At 36.9% G+C, this 21,799-nt stretch overlaps 2 protein-coding genes across 4 annotated transcripts; one reads left to right on the top strand and one right to left on the bottom strand.

The window, feature by feature from the left end:
• Positions 1 to 2,321: 2,321 nt before the first annotated feature.
• Positions 2,322 to 6,374, top strand: LOC131951067 (uncharacterized). Its single transcript, XM_059313334.1, has 4 exons — positions 2,322 to 2,827; positions 4,155 to 4,226; positions 4,761 to 4,955; positions 5,800 to 6,374. Exons 1-4 carry the CDS (start codon positions 2,500 to 2,502, stop codon positions 6,096 to 6,098), a joined length of 894 nt encoding a protein of 297 aa, XP_059169317.1. The 5' UTR covers positions 2,322 to 2,499; the 3' UTR covers positions 6,099 to 6,374.
• Positions 6,375 to 9,137: 2,763 nt separating this feature from the next.
• Positions 9,138 to 21,741, bottom strand: LOC131951082 (kelch-like protein 8). 3 transcript variants are annotated; one of them, XM_059313362.1, is made up of 12 exons: positions 21,642 to 21,741; positions 20,158 to 20,298; positions 18,529 to 18,825; positions 17,416 to 17,667; positions 15,293 to 15,476; positions 14,605 to 14,748; positions 13,627 to 13,738; positions 12,866 to 13,034; positions 11,715 to 11,874; positions 11,166 to 11,367; positions 10,006 to 10,086; positions 9,142 to 9,375 (listed from the first exon to the last, which is right to left on the bottom strand). In XM_059313362.1, exons 2-12 carry the CDS (start codon positions 20,263 to 20,265, stop codon positions 9,282 to 9,284), a joined length of 1,803 nt encoding a protein of 600 aa, XP_059169345.1. In that variant the 5' UTR covers positions 20,266 to 20,298; positions 21,642 to 21,741; the 3' UTR covers positions 9,142 to 9,281. The 3 variants fall into 3 exon arrangements, with proteins under 3 accessions (XP_059169346.1, XP_059169345.1, XP_059169344.1); XM_059313361.1 differs by having other exon boundaries at positions 20,158 to 20,293; positions 21,642 to 21,733; XM_059313363.1 differs by having other exon boundaries at positions 9,138 to 10,086; positions 20,158 to 20,293; positions 21,642 to 21,733.
• Between the last annotated feature and the right edge of the window lie 58 nt (positions 21,742 to 21,799).

Genomic DNA, 21,799 nt, shown 5'->3' with positions numbered 1-21,799 from the left:
AGCTCCCTAATAAAAGTCAATAGTATTATCTAATCAATAGTAATATAACTTTTACTTCGGCGCCCCACGTTTTTCATCGCTTATAGTAGAGTGATCGCTTGCATTATTGTGATGTATAGCGTTTATTTTCTACTTTTTAGTTCAATCAGAAAACGTGGGTTTTTTAAAACTTTTTTAATGATTATTATTAAATACAGTAAGGAAAACAAATAAAACTTCCTTTAATAAAAAAGACGCTTTTACTAAAGGAAGTTTATTTTCTTACTTTCTGGCTGAGAGGTAGACAGACAGAAAGACATTGTCATCTAAAAAAATAATAATTGTAAAATTCAGTAAAAACTGCACCAACTTAAAGTGAGTTTTGATCAGTTTCTTCCTGGCACCCCCCCCCCCCCCCTCAGGTGTAGTTTATATGTTTAAGTTTTTTTTTACACTCTATTATTCATTGTGTACACATAAAATAAGGGGACGGAGCGGTCTAGCGGTAGAGAGCTGGACTGCTAACCCTTAAGTCTCGAGTTCGAAACCCTCAGTCCACCCAACCCTGATGGGTACCTAACTCACGTTAGGGAAAGTAAAGGCGGCCGGGCATAGTGCTGTCCACACTGTCTCTTCATATGCTGAGGTCACAGAAACAAGTGAACTCTACTTCACTTTCCCCAGGTTTCAGGTTTGAAAGGGAAACTTTACCCCCCCCCCCCCCCCCCCCGAAGAAAGTCTAGCGCTCCACCCCCAAACGAAATGGAATTTATATAGAAAATATATACTTTTACCAGTGTCCACCCCACCCCCCGGAGAAAAAGTCTAAAAGAAACACTGGTTTTGAGTAGTTAGCCTTTCGAACTTAGGTCCATAGAGCAGCAGAAGTAGAATTTTTTTAGCCTAGGGAGGACTATCCATTTTGCCCCACCCCCACTTATATGTGTAATGTAAAGTTATTCATGTTAATGATTTCCCCCCCCCCCCCCCGTTTGAATGGTTGGTGGAGTTTTTATCAGTCACTTTCCCGTAACCAGTGCCGGCGCCAGGTTATTAAGCGCCCTAGGCAAAACTTATTAAAAGCGCCCCCCCCGCAATTTTTTTCGTGCCCCCGTATTATCAAAGGCGTAGCGACCCTTCCCGGCGCCCGGGGACATACTTTCGATTTGGACCCCCCCCCTCAAACTTTCGATTTGCACCCCCCTCAAACTTTCAATTTGTTTTTCCAACCCATTTAGGCGCCCCCCCCCCCTAAGCGACCGCCTAGTTCGCCTTATAGGTAGCGCCGGCCCTGCCCGTAACAATTTTTATTTTGGTGTCACACAATTGATGTAGAAAACTGCTAAAACTGCCTGTAAAGGCAAGTAGCATTAGCAATCTACTTGTTAAAAAACTCAGTATATAATTCAGTAACGAAACCCTATATAACCTTTATTTTTTAAATTTTTGTTTTTCTACCCCGTTTGGCGCTCCATCAGAGTCGACGCCCGCACTATTGCCATCCTCTAGCCACGACTCTGTCTGTGACCTCTGCACAGAGGCGTAGCGAGGGCAGTAGCGTAGCGAGGGGGGGGGCATATGTGCCCGGGCGCCGACCTTAGGGGGCGCCAAAATGGGTTGGAAAAATAAATTGAAAGGTTGAGGGGGGTGAACATCGAAAGTTTGAGGGGGTGCAAATGGAAAAGTTTGTCCCCGGGGGCCGGGAAGGGTCGCTGCGCCACTGAGCTAGGAGGGGGGGGGGGGGGCGGGGGGTGCAGACCGCACCGGGTGACACCATTTAGGGGGATGACACTAAGGCAAAAAATAGCAAAATATATAGAGAAAAACTTGAGGAGGGGGTGTGCAAATCGAAAGCTTTAGGGCGGGGGGTGCAAATCAAAAGTTTGAGGGGGGGGGGGTGCAAATCGAAAACTTGAAGGGTCGCTACGTCTCTGGGGGTGACACCATTAAGTACCGCACCGGGTGACACCCGACCTCGCTACGCCACTGCCTCGGTATATGAACTTTATGAAGGGATATTGATAGTATTAATGTGGTCGGCACTAGGACTACTCGCTTTACTTTCCCCAATAAAAAAAAGCATGACGTCATTTCTGTACGGCTTCCCTACTGAAAAATACACCGCCAATAAAAAATATAAACAGTACTATATCACCCCATTGGATGGGTGTGCGTAACTCCTCCCCAAATCCACCACATAGGACAGCTCCTCTGGAATCAAGTATCAATACATTAATTAAAATACAATTTTTAAAACCCCATTCAAAGATTTTCAATAGTAAATCATTCTATCCTTTTTAAATACTCTCAAACACTGGCGCCAAAATTACTTCCTATTAGAAACCGGAAGTTGGTCATGATAAATGATGGCGGTGATCCATAAAAAAATAAAAAAGATTTTTGTTTAAAGTCGAAAAGTGTAAATTTGTTTATCACTAAATTAAAAAAAGAAAGAAACATCTAAAACGTATAGAAACAAGTAAAATATTATTTCGCGTATCGACCATTACTTTTATTATAATGTATCAGTGTCGAAAATCGATAACAGCACCCGTCGCCAGCACAAAAACACAGCTCGAAGTCTGGAGCAGCCGTCAGCCGGTCAAATCAAAGTCAGAATGCAAACGTAAGATACTGCCGGTGATTGTAGACAACGAGGCCGCCACCAGACGCAGCCCAACCACCGCGAACAACAACAACAAAGATCGACATCTTGTACAGGCGAACAACGTGAAAAACTCCCGGGCGTCCGCTTGTAAAACCGGTAAAGTTGTGAACAGACGGCTACATCGGCACACGGACGTGAACCACAGCAAAGCTACCAAACGCGCCGCGTACCTAGACTACGGTAATTCATCATCATCATTTCTTTGTGGTCCCTGGGGAGCAAAGGGCTGCAACCACACATTTTGGACTGCTCCCTTAATCTGTGCCCATGTGAGCCCAGCTGTTTTCCCCTCTTCCTCAACCGTTCTCTTCAATGTTTTCCTTGGCCGGCCCACCCTCCTTTTTCCCTGGTGATTCCAGTCCAAAGCTTGTTTTGCGATGTTTTTTTCTTTCTACGGTAATTGAATTGGTCTTACACATTTACATAAGGTAGATATGGGGGGGGGGGGGGGGGGTAAAGGGGGTTGGCTTAGTTTTCTGTTGAACCAGTGGTAATTTAGTGGCTATGTCCAGATAAGATCCGCCACTAATGTAAAAAGTGCACGTGCGAAAAGTTAAGCCCCGCCACTTGTGACCTACTTCTGATGTCTAGACATTGGGATATTTAAACTTTTAAAACGCACTCTATAAAAACAACTTCTTATCCGCTTCTAGATTTAGAAATACAGGTGCCAAAATACAGACCTTTTCATGCAATTCACCAATGACATTTCCAAATTTCACCCTCTTCAATAAAAAGTACAAGTTTCACATCCTCTTTTAATAATCTGTTTTAGCTTATCTTACCCACAACCCCATTCGTCAGACCTCAACCCATTTCAGTTTAAAATGATGTCACGAAGTCCTAGCCCCTCATGTAACAATTCGAACAGAAATTTCAATGTTTTCATTTTATTTAAAATTTACAAATCAGATTTTTTCATGTTTTAAGTTACATTTCTTTTGTCCCCTCCACCCCTTCTTCCCCGCAACATCACACTAGCACACCATGGCAAAGGTCTGAACACCCCTCGCCACGGTGTGTGACGCCATGTGTAGACGAACCCTTTGTTGCGTCGTGACGACAAGGAACAATCGGATAATTAAGTTATTAATTTGATGTTAAATGGTAATTAATAAAGTAAACATAACTAATGCCAGTCCTTATGTAATCGCCGTGTGGTATCGATTTCTAACATGATAATCTCATGTTCGACTACCGGGCTTAAATCAGTTCATTTTAGTCATCTTTTGTAAAGGGATAAGCACGCCCTCCTCCCATCCACCCGGAAAAAATACTGAAAAAAACCCTGACTTAGATTCGTTGGGCGTCCCTGAGTCTCCCCAGCTCTGGTGGGTACCTGACTCAAACAAATACGGATAAGAAAAGGCGGCTAGGAATGGCGCTGACAACACCATCACTTCATATTTCATATTTATTGTTTACATATAAGTTGGTACAAAAACAACATATGGGCTTTAACTCATTGGCCATTTAACAAGTGTGCCTGTTCTACTTTCGTTTTCAGGAAAAAGCTCAGACCGCGGAAACGACGACACCTTAAATCCTTTACCGAATCCTTACGCTGAGTTGGCCAAAAGTAAGTTAATTCGTTTGTTACCCTTCATTATCGAAACGAAAATGATAACATTAAAAAATGTAACAGGTGTACTAATGCATTGCTAGAGAAGTCAAACGTACACACAATCTCTAACTTTCGAACAATGGTAGGCAACATGCGGCTTTGGGTAAAAGTGCGGCTCTAGTAAGAAATGCGGTTCTAAGACCTAATGCCAGATATAATAATTCGTTGCTAAGAATAACACATTAACAGGATAAAATGCAGTCTCCGTGTATCTAAAATGCAGTTTCTTTAATTTAACGGAACTCAAATAAGGGCCAAAATTTCTCCCAGACCCTCTTTAAGGCCAATATGCGTTTCGATAAAAATATTATAATACCGCGTATTGTTAAGCTTATTAAATTTATTGTAGTAGGGCCTATAGCTTTAATGGTATCATTTTGGGGCACAAGTCGATACACTCAACACATTAAAGAGCTAAACATAGCTGAAACTACATTAACCCATTAGAAATAAACAACCCGTATTTACATCTGCAACACAATCCTATAGAGCTCAACAAAAAAGCCGACGAAGGGACTACAGACGAGGCGCCCACTATCAAGTCTCTTGACACCCCGGTGAAAAAAACCTTGAAAGATAAAGTGAAGGATACGTCGGGTGATCAGCTCAATCCCTACGATGGCTACTATGACGATGATGAAAATGAAGAGGACGATGATGAGGAAGGAGAGGGTGCACCACAAGGTAACAAGCTTCTTACTGTATGGGTCGCGGACTCGTAGGGGGCACATTTCTAAACCTGGGGTCAGTGTTTCTTCCCAACTTTTTTCTCCGGGGGGCACTTGATATTTTCGGGGGGGGGGGGGGTCTACATTTTCCGGTGGGGGTGGACACTATTAAAAGTATATGTTTTATATATAAATTACATCTCGTTGGGGGGGGGGGGGGCGGGACGGTAGATTTTCTTCGAGGGGGGGGGGGGGGGGGGGCGGAGAGATGCCTGGAAGAAACTCTGCCTGGGGTAGGTTTACAACAATTATTTTATTTAAAATTCTATAATTTAAAAAAAAAGTATTATGGTAGTTTACAACTACAATGATTACATTGTGTTATAATTATGAGTAAATGGTTTATTATGAAGAGGCTGATATAAAAAGTTTGTTTTAAACGTGTAGGTCCTACATTTATCCTGTGTTTCTTCAGGGAGAAGAGGCGGACACTAAAAATTTTAAATATGTATTTTTTTTCGTCCTTGTGGGGGAGGGACATGCCCTGGAGTGCAGTACCCCTCCCCCCACCCATAAGAGATGCCCCCCCCCCCTCCCTAGAAGAAACAGTATTCGTCTTAATCTAAATGAATCTATCGATTATAATACTACTCTATCTTACAAGCTTATACGTGTAATATCAGATTGTAGACTAGGGGATAAAAACGCTTTATTGGGCACATCTCCTAGTAACGCCACAGGGAGTTTGCTATTTTATATTACCTGGAGAAATTTTTAGGGGGGTGCTATTTGCTATTTCAAAAGCCATAATTTTTAAATGCTAAATCTGAATAAATGTAAAACCTCCCCTCTCTCATCAGCGGTCAGGGCGATGCAGTTTTTAAAACCGCAGTCATCTAATAAAAAAACGGAAATCATTGACCACCACAAACTACGAATGGAGGAAGTGGCACGGAACGTTTCGACGGTCAAGCTACTTCATCACCTGAGAAGCGCCGGCTACTTCAACTACAGCTACGCTAGGCACGCTCGGACATCAGTGACAAATCTAAACCTGCACACGGGAAAAAAGAAAGGGATGGAGAAACTAATCACTCTGTTAAATAATTCTGGGAAACAGACAGCTGTTACCATGTCTACCGGAAGTGAAAAGAAATAGTCGTCTGCGTTTTCCTATTAAAGAGATATATTTTAGCAGCAGCTGCGTAAAAAAAAAAAACACATTTTTTTTAAGAATTTAAAATGAATTCAAGTGTTATTCAAACGCGTTTTTGAAACGTTTTTTTTTCTTGAATTCAGTTCTGAAGAGTCATTTGCAGTTTTAATAGCTAGAGCTATTTTTTTTTTTTGGTCTACTTTGTGGGGTCGTGCATAACTGAAATCTTAATCCATTAATTCTTATCATGTTCTTATTGTTCATTGACATTTTTCATGACATTTTTTAACTATGGGGTAAGGGGATGATTTAGGATTTTTGGGGATCAAAATCCTCAACCTACATGAAATCCAATAGACAACCTATGATAAAACTAGTCTATCCCTACTCCAAATATTATACAGAGCAGGCTTACAGTAGACAACTTCTCTCACTTGATAGAACATCACAAACCGGAACCCCCACCCAAGGCACATTACAATATTGAATCAGATCATTTTGTGGAAATTTTCTTGTTACATCCTCATTAAAAAACTGTTGAAAAGTTTTTATACTGCGTTAAAATATATCTGAAAATGTTGGTTACCAGACAAATGCGCAAATGGAAAACTGCGCAAACAGAAGAAAAAATACGCTAACACAAACAAATTTTTAACGTCTATAAATGCTCAATTTTAGAAAACAAAAAGACCCTTGCGCACTTTTTATGCAGTTTTCAACTGTGTATACTTTTGGTCACTGAAAACGTTCCCTCTGCCACCTCACACAGTGGCACAAATTAGGATAAATTTAAATTGTTTGTAAACTAAAGGCAGTTCTGATGGAGGGAAACAGGACATTTAAAAAACAAACAATTCTTTTGTAATTTCCCAGCAGTTTGGTTGTCCCATAGCTCACGTGAGAATCTTCAAAGAAACAAGAACAAAAAAATAATGAGTCAGCTAATATAGAGGGATTTTATTGTCTATATTTATTCTATAACATTACTAAAATTACATCATGTAACAGACATTTATACAATTGTTAAATTAAAATGACGTTCCTATTTCTACCAAGCCAGGATTTAGTTTGTTAACATTTTAATAGGTAGTACTCTAAAGAATCTTCCAATGCGAAAGATTTATATTGTTAGTATAACCTGCCCCCCAGTTAATGCCCTTAAATAATGCATGCTTTTTTAATAAGGATCAAGAACAGACAATTTTAATTACAACCGTTGTAAATTTTTTTTACACCCGTTGTAAAAATTGAAACATCAGTAATCACTGGAATAATGACCTAACTTGGATTTTTGATTAAATAGATTGAAAACATTAAGACAATATAACACAGCCTTAGCCCCTTCGATTAGCAAAGCACTAAAAAAATGTTAAAGGCAGCATCAGTTTGTTTAAAAAAATATATATATACATACACATAATTAATGACTGTTCACAGATTTGTTAATGAGTATGGATGAAAGACGATTGAAAAAAAAAATGCAAGCTGTGTCAACAAATCCATTTATACTACCACTACTGTCAGTGGTGAATGAAACAAGACAATGTGCTGAGTGATAGACAAGGGGGGAATACTGGGACTATTTACATAACACAAGGTGATAACAGATGCAATGTCCTACATTTTGAAGGGATAACAACAGAAATGCTGCAGTAAGGTCTTTAAAATAATAAAAATGTGAATCATTATCACATACATAACATGTCAAAAACTATTGTGACAGTAAAATTACTGCCACTGCAGTTGATAAAATGCAAACTTAGTGAGGCTGATGTTAAAAAAAAATAGTGCAAGTTAGTTTCTTTTAGAAATTCTTATGATAAAAATGAACTCATGAAGTATTATTAATTTGTCAGAGTTTAAAATAATATATATTAATTTCATTTTTAGAGGAAAAAAGTTATTGTATATCCTATTGTAGTATTGACCATAGGATGTTAAAATTTTTTTTCTCTCCCTTTAAATTCTGAATCATGACAGGTATCACAATACAACGTTTTATGTTAGTTACCCCTTTTAAAAAAACATTCTAGGATGAGTTAAATACATTTGAAACAGTTAATAATTCTACTTGCATACTTCACCTAAACCCAGTTGGAGCTGGGTAGTATTGGTTTTGTTATCGTCAAAAAATTGGTTTCTATTTTTTTAACGAAAATAAAATACAAAAACACCTGTTTGGAAAACAGAAAAAAAAAAAAAAAAATCTCAATTCTGTCATAGTAATAAATCTGTACAAAGTTTATTGGGAACAAAATCATTAGCTCACACAAACACATTGGCCAAAATTAAGGCAGAGGTTTTTTTTTTTACCCTGATGGCAAATAGCCCACTTATGTATGACTTCCTGTTTAGTAGACAAAGCAATTGTGTACTTTATAAAACTCTATAAGAGTATAATGTTAGTAAAATTGTCCTCTTGAAACAATGAACAGGCTAAGGAAATTACATACTTAATAAAAATTTTCAGTTAGATTAACATAGTTTGATTAACATTATTACAGTGTTCAAATTATACCGATTAGCAAAACAAGCTATTTGTTATGAAACATTTGTTGAATTATTCTGTAATTAATAATCAATTTGTATTTTAGGTTTTAATATTATACATTTTATTTAAAACCTAAAATTACTTTGTGTAACAAAAAAAAATCCAAACAAATTAGTTTTGTATGATTATAATGTAAAAAATCAAATTTTGTTTAACCAAGTAATATCAAATTAATGGCATTTTCTAACAACTAGAGATCATTCACCAGAGAAGAGTAGTTCTATTTCTTACATTTTCTAAATTCAAGTGCTTTAAAATAAAAAATGGTTATACAGAACAGAAAACTGAAGAAAAAAAAGGAACTATTCATAAAGAAACTGACAGCTTGAAATTGAAAGAAAGTTGACACATGTTCTGCTAATTTCATGCGAGAAAGCATGCCATGCAATATTTAAATTAAAAAAAAAAAATTAAGCAGCAAGCCACCAAATTTGTGAGTGTTTGTTTCTTACAACCTATTAAACAATCGCTACAGATAAAAAATGTAACTGGAATTTAAAAAATAAATGGAACAAAAGCTTTTCAACAATATTATTTCATGATTTTCTAGCTTCATGAAATTTTTTTTTTCAAATCTTGAAACTAACATCATACTTAAAAAAACAAAAGAGTGTTTGATAAAAGGACTCTCTCCTTCATGATGTATCAACTATACTATAGTCGGATTTTAAATCAACTTTGAAGCAGTCCTGCCAGGATTTGTACTCATTTAAAACATGGAGTTGTTGGCTGCAAGATAACAAAGGTCAAAGGTAACCAATATATTTTAACCATGAGATGATGCATGATTTCAATTTATAACCCCCTCTCAATTTAAAATAGGTTTTAGCTGTAGGTGAAATCACAAGGAGAATAGATGTTTCACTATAACAACATACAGAAAATAATATCAAGATAGTTTGCTGTAGATTTCTCTATCACAGTTTCTATAACTAGAGTTTTGGTTACAAATTTGGACAAACAGGTTGCGACAAAAAGTTATAAAAGATTTCTGAGGGTTTGTAAATTATTGGTTAGAAAAATGTATTAAAAAAAATGAAAGAATATTTTAATTATTTAGATATAGTTATAGTTAGAATCATAACAGATGTTTAAAAGTTGTTTTTTTTTTTACTGTGTTTAAAAGCAAAGTATTTTTTTAATTCAAGCTTTCTGTTTATTATTTTTCATAAAAGATGAAAGTGCCCTAAACCATAAAATTTGATCATAAATTTTTTTTATATAAATGTATTTAGACCGATCATTATTATGATGTGCTTTATTTATATACAAAAATTGCTTTTCCTCTTATAAAAAAAAATTAAAATCTTTACAAAATGATGTTATAAATGGCCTGTAGAGTTTGCTGATGTAACTTGCCGTAGCAACTTTGGGGAGCAGTCGCAGTAGGTCACGCCCGCACCGGCTCGATACTGCTGTATGCCTTGTGCTGGTTCCCATCTGGATAAACAGACAGTCAAAAAATGTATTACATTAATGTGCTTTTGCCAATTTAAGCCGGGAACCCCCCCCCCCCCGTCAATACCCCCCTGGAGTAATTACCCCCCCCCCCCCCCGCCCAGTAGGACATTACCCCCCGGGCATAGCTTAAGGTTCAGCAAGGGTTAGAGCTAGGGTTTGAGTTTGGGCTAGGTCTAGGGTTAGCGCAAGGGCTAGGGTTAAGGCTAGGGTTAGGATCAGGCTTAAATCAATGTCTAGAGTTGGGTTTGATTCTGGGTTTATTTTAGGGTGAGTCAAATTCTTAGGTTTTTCGTCTTTGTCTTAAGGTTAGGATTAAGGTAATATATTGGTATGATGAGTTAGAGTTAGAATCAGGATTCCATATTGGTGGATGGGGGGGGGGTAGGAAATGTCCTGTAGCCCTATAAGCCTGCGGTTTACTAAATGCAACAAACCATTTCAAGACACCAAGTACCAGTGATGACCCCATGTGTAACAAATCAGAAGAAGCAGAGTTCACAAATCACAACAGCAGGAATGAATTCTGTGGCCTGTAGTTTACCCAGCAAGCTTAACCCAGGCTTCATGTTTGGAATGTCTACAGACTGAATCAACTCTATCTCTCTTACCCTAATGTTTATTCAATACAGACTTCCAGGGCTGTACATTATTGTAAATACTAGGGAACAACATGGACGGATGAGAGAGCAGATGAATGATAGCTAACTCCAAGAGTTTTGACCCTTAGGCACATGAGGCTTATTAACTGGGGACAGCAACCCAGTTAGGAATGCAAAATTCCAAATACAGCTGCCGTGTAGTTTGTTTTTGGGTGGACAATGGGAATGGAAGCAAATCCAAAAAGAAAAACAAGCTGAAGTCAGAGTGAACTGGCCTTTTGGCGCATAACATCTTGACATTTATGGGCCATATGGCGCATAATGTGCTAACATGGAATACTTAACCAAGTTTCAGGAAATCAAATTCAATATTACAATTAAAAACGCAGGCAGAGAAAGCAGACTGAATGCTATTTTTACTAATTCTTATACTAATTCTTATACTGTCCAAAAACTTACTTATTAGTAAGTGGATCATATGCTTCCACTGAGTTGAGATAGTTGGAACCATCATGACCGCCAACTGCATAAAGACGCCCCCCAAGAGCACTGACACCAACTCCACCTCGACAACAAGACATGCTCCCCACAAATGACCACTTGTTCAGTTTAGGGTCATACTTTTCAACGCAGTCCAGAGGAGAATTGTCATCAAATCCACCTGGAGGACACAAAGGAGATGAAATAAAATCTAATTTATACTTTGATTAGGTTTATGTTGTAAAACTCTATTCAAGTGTAATGTTAAAATTTTAAAATTAAGCTTTTATGTTAAAACACTTGCACTAAAAAATGAAAGCAATCCACACAAAATTACTTATGTGGATTTAAAATAAACATAAGTTGAATTGCGTACAACATACACACATTTTCTAAAATTCAGCAGTTTAGTTTACCATGCTCCCAACATAAACAGAGTTTGACTTGTCAACATCAAATGCAAACTTTCTCAACTACAGCGATAAGTTTAGTTTGGCTTACTCCCAACATGTGCATAGCTTGCCTTACCTACAACATAGATGTAGTTGTCTAATACAGCTACACCCGCCCCAGCTCTTCTTTTGTGCATTGGTGCAATAGGACTCCATCTGTTCAAATAGGGATCATATTTCTCACAGTTGTCTAGGGAACAAGTGCCGTCATTTCCCCCTAAGGCATAGAGCTGACCCTGTCAAACATGCACATGGTACGTATTTTAAAACATGTGAAACATATGAATGGTAAGTTTTTTAAAACAGAAATTTTCTCAATAGTGAAAGCATGAGAGGGTGGGGGAGAAAGAATGAGGTAACAAGGAGATGGGGTGGGGTGTTTAGGGGTAGTAATTTTAATGATATTTTGTAGACGTAATTGGATGACCTCACCCCCTAGTGGTTCAACAGAATTTTGTAATCAGCTTTTACTTAATGTGATCTATAAGCCTAGTTTGGTTTGAAGAAAATCAGTTTATGTTAATGACAATTAAAGAGCAATGAGATCTGCGATTAAACTTTTAAACCATGGGATGCCAACTTTATTCATTTCTTGGTTGGTTAACAATTTTCCCAGCCATGATTAATGAAACAAACTAAAACTAGACAGAATTCATAAAGTATTTAACACCCTAATGATTTTCTACTTTTTTTTTTAGAAATGAGTACAATGAGTTATAATAGCTACATACCAATCTTACTGTTTACTGTGTTTAATTTACCTTTAAAGTGGTAACACCAACGCCTCAACGAGGTTTTACAGTGTATAATTTACCTTTAAAGTGGTAACATCAACGCCTCACCGAGGTTTTACAGTGTATAATTTACCTTTAAAGTGGTAACATCAACGCCTCACCGAGGTTTTACAGTGTATAATTTACCTTTAAAGTGGTAACACCAACTAGCAAGGTTTTACAGTGTATAATTTACCTTTAAAGTGGTAACATCAACGCCTCACCGAGGTTTTACAGTGTATAATTTACCTTTAAAGTGGTAACATCAACGCCTCACCGAGGTTTTACAGTGTATAATTTACCTTTAAAGTGGTAACACCAACTAGCGAGGTTTTACAGTGTATAATTTACCTTAAAGTGGTAACATCAACGCCTCACCGAGGTTTTAGTGTAAAATTTACCTTTAAAGTGGTAACATCAACGCCTCGCCGAGGGTTTACAGCGTATAATTTACCTTTAAAGTGGTAACACCAACGCCTCCCCGGGGTGTATCCATTGGTGCAATAAAGCTCCAGCTGTCTCTGACTGGATCGTACCTCTCCACTGTGTTGAAACATGTTGCGTCGTCCAGGCCACCTACAGCATAGATCACATCACCCAGACATGCCAGAGCTATTCCTCTCCTGTTTTCAAAAATTATAAAACAAATCCATGGAGGTTAAAATCATGTGCTGTTTAAATTTTTTTTAAATTACACAAAAAGAAAAAATGTATCAACCTACTAGCGCTTGTCATTTGGTGATTTTAAATTGAAAAATAAAATCATTTATGAAACCTTTAAATAAAAAGTTACTCTTTCTGACTTGTGAGTAAATAGTAAAAACAAAGTAGAATTTATTTGTTTATGTGAGCATGGCATATGAATGGATAGTGTGGTCAGAAATTTGTCCAGCAACCTATATTTTCCCTAATATGATTCATGTGCCCATCATGAACTCAAGAAGTTCTACAGATGTGAATCCGAGAATAGATTTTGAGATATTTGGATAAGCTCTACTGCTTGGGCAAGCATTATCCCAAGTAAAAAAAATCAAACTCAAACTATTTCATGATTGTTAATTAAAAAAAATTAAAACAAACTCAAACAATCTACACATCATTTGACATGCTAAACGAATCTTCAACATAAAATCCTCATGTCTAAGCTTTGAATGATTTCTACCTAAACACTGATAGAAAATTGGAAGCAAACCCTACAGCCGTAGTGCTATTAACCTTAAAGTCTCCATTTGAGCTATAGGTTTCCAGGTGTTGGTTTTGGGGTCAAACATTTCCCCACTGCGAAGGTGATCAGATCCATCATGGCCGCCAACAGCATACAACAAACCTGGCAAGGATTATTTTAAAACAGTTGAGACAAAGGAAATATAACTAAAAAAGTTCTAAAAAATTCATTTAAAACAATGTGAAAAATAATTGGGGAGTTTTGATGCTGTCTTGTATACCACAGGGCAGTGGCGTAGCGAGGTCGGGTGTCACCCGGTGCGGCATTTAATGGTGTCACACCCCAGAGGTGTAGCGACAAACTTTCAAATTTTCGATTTGCACCCCCCCCCCCCTCAAAGTTTCGATTTGCACCCCCCCCTCAAGTTTTTCTCTATATATTTTGCTATTTTTTGCCTTGGTGTCACCCCCCTAAATGGTGTCACCCGGTGCGGTCCGCACCCCCGCCCAGCCCCCTCGCTACGCCTCTGCCACAGGGAGTTAAAAAGATTAAGTAAGCAAGGAGGCCTATGTGAACACAAGGTAAAAGTACCCTTTCAAACCTTATGGACCTTGGGCAGATAAAGTGAAGTTCACCTGTTTTATTGACCTCTGCATAAGAAGGGATAGTGTGGTCAGCATTTAACCCAGCTATGTTTACTTTCCCCAACGTGAGCCAGGTACCCATCAGAGCTGGGTGGACTCAATGACATCTTACACACTTAAGACCAGGATCTGAACTCAAGACTTTCTGGTTAGCAGTCAAACGCTTTATCACTTCAACAGTCCCTTAAACTTAAGTGAAGTTTTAGCTAATTTTGGCTTCCCCACATTTTATTTTTTGTTTCATTCATAGCCTTTTGTCAAGACTTCACCTCTACAATCTTCTTCACATTTTGACACTTTCCTGTCCTAATCACCTTGTAGCACAAATATTTCTAAAATAGCCCATAAAAAACAAAAAAAATATTTCAACAGATTGAATCCTACCATTGTAGGAGCAGACACCAACATGTCGACGTCTGGTTGTCATGTCTGCAACAGGAAACCACTTGTCTTGGCGTGGGTCATAGCACTCTATGCTTTTAAATGGGTCCCCAGAGGCCCCTCGGCCACCAACACAAAATAGTACACCTGTACAATTATGCAATACATGCACTTTAAAAATATGAATAAAAAGTAAGAGGCCTACATCTTTAAAATATTGAAAAAAAAGGTATATACCTTTGAAATATTGATAAAAAGGTATATACCAGAAAGATAATACAATACATTTACCTTAAAAATATGGAAAAACATATACACAAGAAAAATATTGGGTAAAGTGGATTTTTTAAAAAATCATAGAGTGTCTGATTTCAATAATATGAGATGATCCAAGTCCATTGGGTATCTGCCATTTAACTTTTGATAGAGCTATGTTGACTTTAGAAAACCAGACCAACTTCCGTGGCCAGAACATTGTTCAGCTATACTAGACTTTATTACATGACTGACATAAGGTACTCTTTAAACTTAGGGGCATGACACAGATTCAAAACAAGTCCAACTGAATTTTTGACAAGCAGGCTCAACTTGCTTCTAGAGCACTAAAAACTTGTTTCTTCAACATTAAAAAATAAAAAAAAAATTTCTATTAATTAGATGAAATTTTAATTAATAAAAAATAAATTCTGACCTGCGTAACTTTTACGTGGGCGCGACCTTTCTGTTATCTTGACCTCTGGAACTATGTTGGCTATGGACATGCGGTAGGACATAGCTTCATTGACCAAATCTCGACACTCAAAACTGTTGTTTATCATTTCATCTGGTCCAACTTTCGTCATCAAAAACACTGGGTCAAGCAATGGCAATTTCACCTAGCAAGAAAGTTGAACAAAATAAAATTAAAACATATGCTTAGAAAAAAGTTAAGTTTCATTTCAAACTGATGGTCAATGGGGCAAGTGAAGTAGAGTTTTCCTGTTTCTGTGATCTCAGCATAGTGTGGTCACTATGCCCAACCGCGTTTTCTTTCTCTAACATGAATCAAGTACCCATTAGAGCTGGGACATTTCCAGAATTTAAACCTGATTCAAACGTGAGACTTTTGAGTTAGCAGTCGTATGCTATTTACTATTTTCTTAGTAGCAACTTGATCAAAGCTTGTCAGACTGGTATGACTTTATAAAGATTAAAACTGTGCTTTATGTAATAAATAGTGTTGGTAATCAAGATTTGCTCTTTAGTGTACAAAAAATGAGCCAATGTGTTGTAGTTCCAGAGACTTGTTTGATAAAATAAATTATTGTGTTTCTGGGTTCTAAATATCAATTCACAAAATCTAGGATAATCAGATTCAATCAGTAAAGATTAAAGCTTAGATGGAGAAAATGTGCAATACTTTTACCATTATCATACAATTTATTTGTAAAAAGTGGCAACAGAAAGTAAGAGAACTATACTCTTTTTAAAAAAAAAACTGAATAACTAGGTAAATCTATGCTACAATGTTAAATGAAGAGATAATTCTAGCTTACATTGCAACAAAAAATTATGTATAATTTAGTATAAGAAAAAGAGAATTTACTTTTGACATTAATTCAGATAAATGCTGTTTTCTCATTATCATATTCAAAGATACTTCCACTACTTATAGTTAACATTCCGACAACAAATGATGTTTAATAATAATAAAATACTTAAAAAAAACTTTTTAAAAAACCACGTTTTTCTTGTGGACTAAAAAGTAGAAAATAACTATTTACATACATTTGATGACAAAAAACGTGGGTACGTTCACCATCAAATTTCCCGACCCATCTGCCCGACCCACGTTTTTTGTCATCAAATGTATGTAAATAGTTATTTTCTACTTTTTAGTCCACAAGAAAAACGTGGTTTTTTAAAAAGTTTTTTTTAAGTATTTTATTTTCTCCTTTTTAGTCCGTTGCTACACATGAAAAACGTGGTTTTTAAAAAGTTTTTTATATAGTTTATTTTCTACTTTATCTAATCACTTGATTAAGTATGACTTGACTAAGTGTTTTTAAATACACGGACTAAAAAAATCTTGAGCGACCGATACGCTTTAAACAGAGAAAGGGTGTAATTTACGTTGCTGGCGTGGAGATCTACTCACGAATCACGTGATCAAATCTCCCATAAACAAACAAATAAACGCGAAGCTGAGTTAAGGAAAAACGTGTTTATGTGTATTTTAGCATGCCCAGCGTACCAACCGTGTCACCGTTAACAATGTGTTACCGTGTCCGTTCTCCTTTTTAGTCCGTTGCTACACATAAAAAACGTGGTTTTTTAAAAAGTTTTTTTTAAGTATTTTATTTTCTCCTTTTTAGTCCGTTGCTACACATGAAAAACGTGGTTTTTAAAAAAGTGTTTATAAATACACGGACTAAAAATCTTGAGCGACCAGGATTCGAACCTGGGTTGTCGCGGCCACAACGCGAAGTACTAACCACTATACGATCACGGCCAGCGCGCTCACATCGATTGGGGCCGAAGTAACTGTGTCAATAGGCCTCAAGTCTGGTCGGTATCTTTAGAAATCATGGCCTCAATTTTATGGTCCTTGGGGCGTAATTAAATTAAGCTAATTACGGTCACTAATTGCTAGTTTTTATGATTGCATCTGAAATTGTTAGGCGAAAGTAGCATGCATGCCAAATTTCAGGTCTCTAGAGCAATCAGAAGTGGGCTAATTTTCGATGTCAATTTTAACAACAAACATCCAAACAACCAAACAAACAAACAAACGCGAAGCTGAGTTAAGAAAAACGTTTTAAAAAGGGAATTTACCTTTGACAGTAATTCAGGTAAATGGGGTTTCCTCTTCTCGTTGTCATGTTTAATCCACACCATGATGGCACTGTAAACCTGCTCCTCAGAATCTACATTCAGGTCGGGGGATGACACAAGGGATGTAAGGATCTCAATGGGCATCGAGAGGAATTCCTCATTTTGTGAAACAGCTATGAAATTGTCCCTAATATAATTGTCTGTTGTCTTGATTAGCTCAACGCGGTTGTGCAGTTCTGCAAAGCTTCGTACCTGTGGATGAAATAATAATTTTTATTTCTGAAAGTGTTTTGCATTAGATTCAAAATCAAAAGGAGAAATAGATGGACATGGTCTATCAGAAGATTACATCAGGGGTCTCCAAACTACAGCCCGCGGGCCGGACGCGGCCCGCGATGTCCTCTCATCCGGCCCGCTGAGATCTTTTTGTCCAAGGAAAAATCGTTTGTTGGTGATGGCTGAGGAACTTTGCCCAGAAAAATCAAAGACATGCCTGGAAGAAACTGGCCCCCGAAATGAAATTTGATAGTCAATGCGGCCCTCGGAGTGAAAAGTTTGGAGACCCCTGGATTACATGATGAGTAAAATCAAATTCCTGATGGCCCATGGGGCAAGTGAAGTAGAGTTCACCTGTTTCAATGATCTAGGCATGTCAAGGTAATCTGTGGTCAGGACTATACTCAGCCACATTTTTTTCTCTATAGTAAGTCAGGTACCCATCAGAACTGGGATGTGTAGACACTTGAATCCAGATTTGAATGAGACATTATAGCTTAGCAGTTGGATGCTCTACAATTGGACCACTTCATCCCATGAGCACGATAACTAACTATAAAGTCTCAGGTTCACTTTATGAGCTAGTGATTATATGTTGAGTGAGACCACGTTTCTCTAACACATAACTGAATGAAATCAGGAAAAGTAAAGACAGCTGGGCATAGTACGGACCGCAAAATCCAATCTTAAGCAGAGCTTAAAGAAACAGGTGAACTCTACTTCTTTTGCTAACGGAACCATCACATTTTTTTTTCTGGTATAATCTTGTATAGTTTAAATGGAAGTCAAAATCAGATCAACAAAAGTATGCACATTTTCCAAAGTGCGTGATCTTACCTCTATACAGTTTGATGGGTGAAGATGGGATTGCATGAAGTTGCTACAGGCATTTGCAACGGTCTCAATTTGTAATATAGATGCAGCATACAGCACGGACTGGACGTTGTCTGTGCTGAGTTTAATCCGTGCCGTGTAAGCATACTGGATAAGTTTATCCATAGCCTCCTCATCTATGTCTTTGATGCTGATGGATTTTTCTTTGGACTCGGCCATTTGTGATTTGAACATGGCTTTGAAGTACTGAGACACACAGGCAAGCACCAGGCGATGGCAGTGAAAAATCTTATTTCCAACCTGGAATAGAAATGGGTTTTTTTAAATGTCAAAGTAGATGGTGGATGCTGGTCTGGATCTACATGAAACAGTGCACTGATCAAGAATTGTGGGGGATAAAGGGGGGGACTGTTCACATTTAACTCTTGATGTTTATTAATGGCAAGACAATCACTGCTAGTGTGGATCTACATGAAACAGTGCACTGATCAAGAATTGTGGGGGATAAAGGGGAGGACTGTTCACATTTAACTCTTGATGTTTAATGGCAAGACAGTTAGTGCTGATGTGGTAGGTAACAGGACATTTACCTCCACCCCCCCTTCCCATGTTGATTACAAATTGGCCCTAAACCTAACATTCTAAACTAAACCTTTTGTTTACTGTTAAATCCAGTATGCATATGCCCAGTGAATATATCTAATCTATATATATAATTCTTCTCTTCTGGGAAACGCTAGAAAACAAGCTGTAAACGTGCTCCCTACCACCCCCACACCTACATGGTCTGGTGAGCTGTGGTTCATGCTAAATGTTTACAAGCATTTAACGAAATATTTTCAGTGGCAGCGTTAGTACTGTCGAATTCACAAATTATGAATTACTGAAAAGTAGAAAAAACAACAACTAAATAGCGGCGTATGATATGCCACGGGTCGGCTCGTATGATTTATATTCTTTATGTAATTTGCCAGCACTTTTAAGCATAGTATAGAAAGCCAGGATTCACACTTTACATATAACATGTAGAATAAGTATTTTTGGGTGGGGAAAGTCCTAGACAAGCGTTGGTCTTAATTCTGACTACATCTCGTTTATTGTTTGTTTTCCAAAATAAGACAAAGTTAACATTTTATAATTTCCTGTCAAGCTACTAGTCAACTAGTGTTCAATAAAGTTAATAAATCTGCACTCATTTATTTTTAAAAATTCCTGCTTTTAGAAGTTTTAGTACTTATTATGTGTTATTCAATTAACGTGATTAATTAACAATGTTTTAGGAACTTCATTAAATTAGAGGTCTGAAATTATTCAGCTGATCTTACAGCACTCTTAAAATAACTTCAACTCCTTTCTTAAATAGAAACTGTAAATCAGGATTGACAGTAATTGACTGGACAAAAATACAACGTGTTAACAAAGTTTGTGTATACCGCTACTAGCTTTAAAGGTTTCAGAATAAAAAATATTATTTTCACTTCAGTGAGATAAGTCCAATATATATTTCAATTAAAAAGAAGAATTTATGAAATGACACTATTATTTAAATTTTAGAAAATATAAACATTACAAAAAGATTTCAAACCCTTGATTAGGTAAAATCTAATGTAAATTAAAATAATGGTTACTTACCTTAATCTCAACATCACAAAGATCTCGAGACTGATAAAACTGATACAAAAGTTCAAAGTTCTCCTTTGCCAGGCCTTCTGCTACAAACTCCATTGAGTACTCATCCATAATTAGAGACTCACAATGTCATGATCATCTAACCTGTATAGAAATAAAAAAACTTGCAGGTTATGACCAGTTATGATAAATTGCCTTTGAAAACAAAATACACATCAATACAAATAAAAATTAATTAATAGGCCTCTATAGTCTATACTAGGCTGTGAATAGCCCTAATACGGCAATTCACAGTCGACTGAGAATAGACACTTCGTATTTTATATAGGCCTAGGCCTATATAATATTAATATTGCCACATGACCATGTTGATTTCTTATACTATAGTTAATATTAGTTATAGTAGTTATAGTAGATCTAGTTATAGATCCCTAGTACTGGCTAGTAGTTATCAAGATTCGGTAATCTATCGTTTTAGGTACGTAAAATCGCCTGCGGCTAGTAATGTATGAAAAATTGACCTCATTGTCAAGGCTTTAATAGAAGTATATTGTGATATATTTGTGTCAAATATTATAGATAAATGAATAATAAACCTAAATCAATGGTTAAATATATCAATATAGGCAAAAAATTAACTTTAAACAGCAGTGTTTGCGAGCAGGATTTGCTATATAAAAAGCGGCCATCTGTAAGTTAGAGTGGCTTCCCCTGAATCTTGCGCTATAAGTTTACAATAAAAAAAAAATAAACAAGATGGCTGCTATAGTAAATGAGCATGGTTGCATCTGTTGGAAACATCGCTAGTCTTCATTTATTACTGAAAAGTTTTAATTCAGTTGTTTAAAAACAGGTACATAAATGAAACAAGGAAACATTTTTGTATCTTCTCAAAACATAAATCCTCCTCAAAATGTGAAATAATTATTAAAATTTAAATCAAGGAGTCACCTGTTTTTCACATTACTAGTCGCGGGCAATTTTACGTACCTAAAACACTAAAACGATAGATTACCTATTTTTCAGATCTAAAACAACGATATCCTGAATCTGCCTGACTGAACTGACCATTGTAGCTGTACTCAGAACTAACTTAACATTGAACAAACTACAACAGTCCTACACTTACACTACTCTCTACAGTTTACACTCATTACAGCTATTCTACACGTCTACACTAAACTACACTTACTTAACCACACTAACTAGTAACTACTACACTTAGATCTATAATTAATTATTAATTATTACAGTACAGATGACTACACTTACTGACTACACACACTTTTACACTCACTACAGACACAACTAGACTAGACTACAGTCAAACACAACAGTGACTTACGACTTACATCTACACTTAACTTTAACTTTACTTTACACTTTACACTTTACACAAACTGAACCTGTCGACTATAGGTTTAGAGATTTTAGTAAAATCTAGTGATACATAGACTAATGATCATAAAATAATGAGTTTTGCCCACCTAAAGCTATGTATGTAGATCTAGAATTTAGATCTAAGTAGACGCTAGATTTAGATTAGGACTGCACCAGAGATCCAAGGCTTGAGCAACAAGATAAGCCAACACAATAATAAATTATTTTTGGAATGTGGGTAAACCCGATATAAACTGCAAATGAA

This window comes from Physella acuta, unplaced genomic scaffold (genome assembly GCF_028476545.2).
Source record: "Physella acuta isolate Inbredline_101_S28 unplaced genomic scaffold, ASM2847654v3 ptg000797l, whole genome shotgun sequence".
In the NCBI taxonomy this organism is placed as follows: domain Eukaryota; kingdom Metazoa; phylum Mollusca; class Gastropoda; family Physidae; genus Physella; species Physella acuta.
Note: the sequence above shows the minus strand (reverse complement) of the source record. Positions and strands in the feature narration are given on the sequence as shown.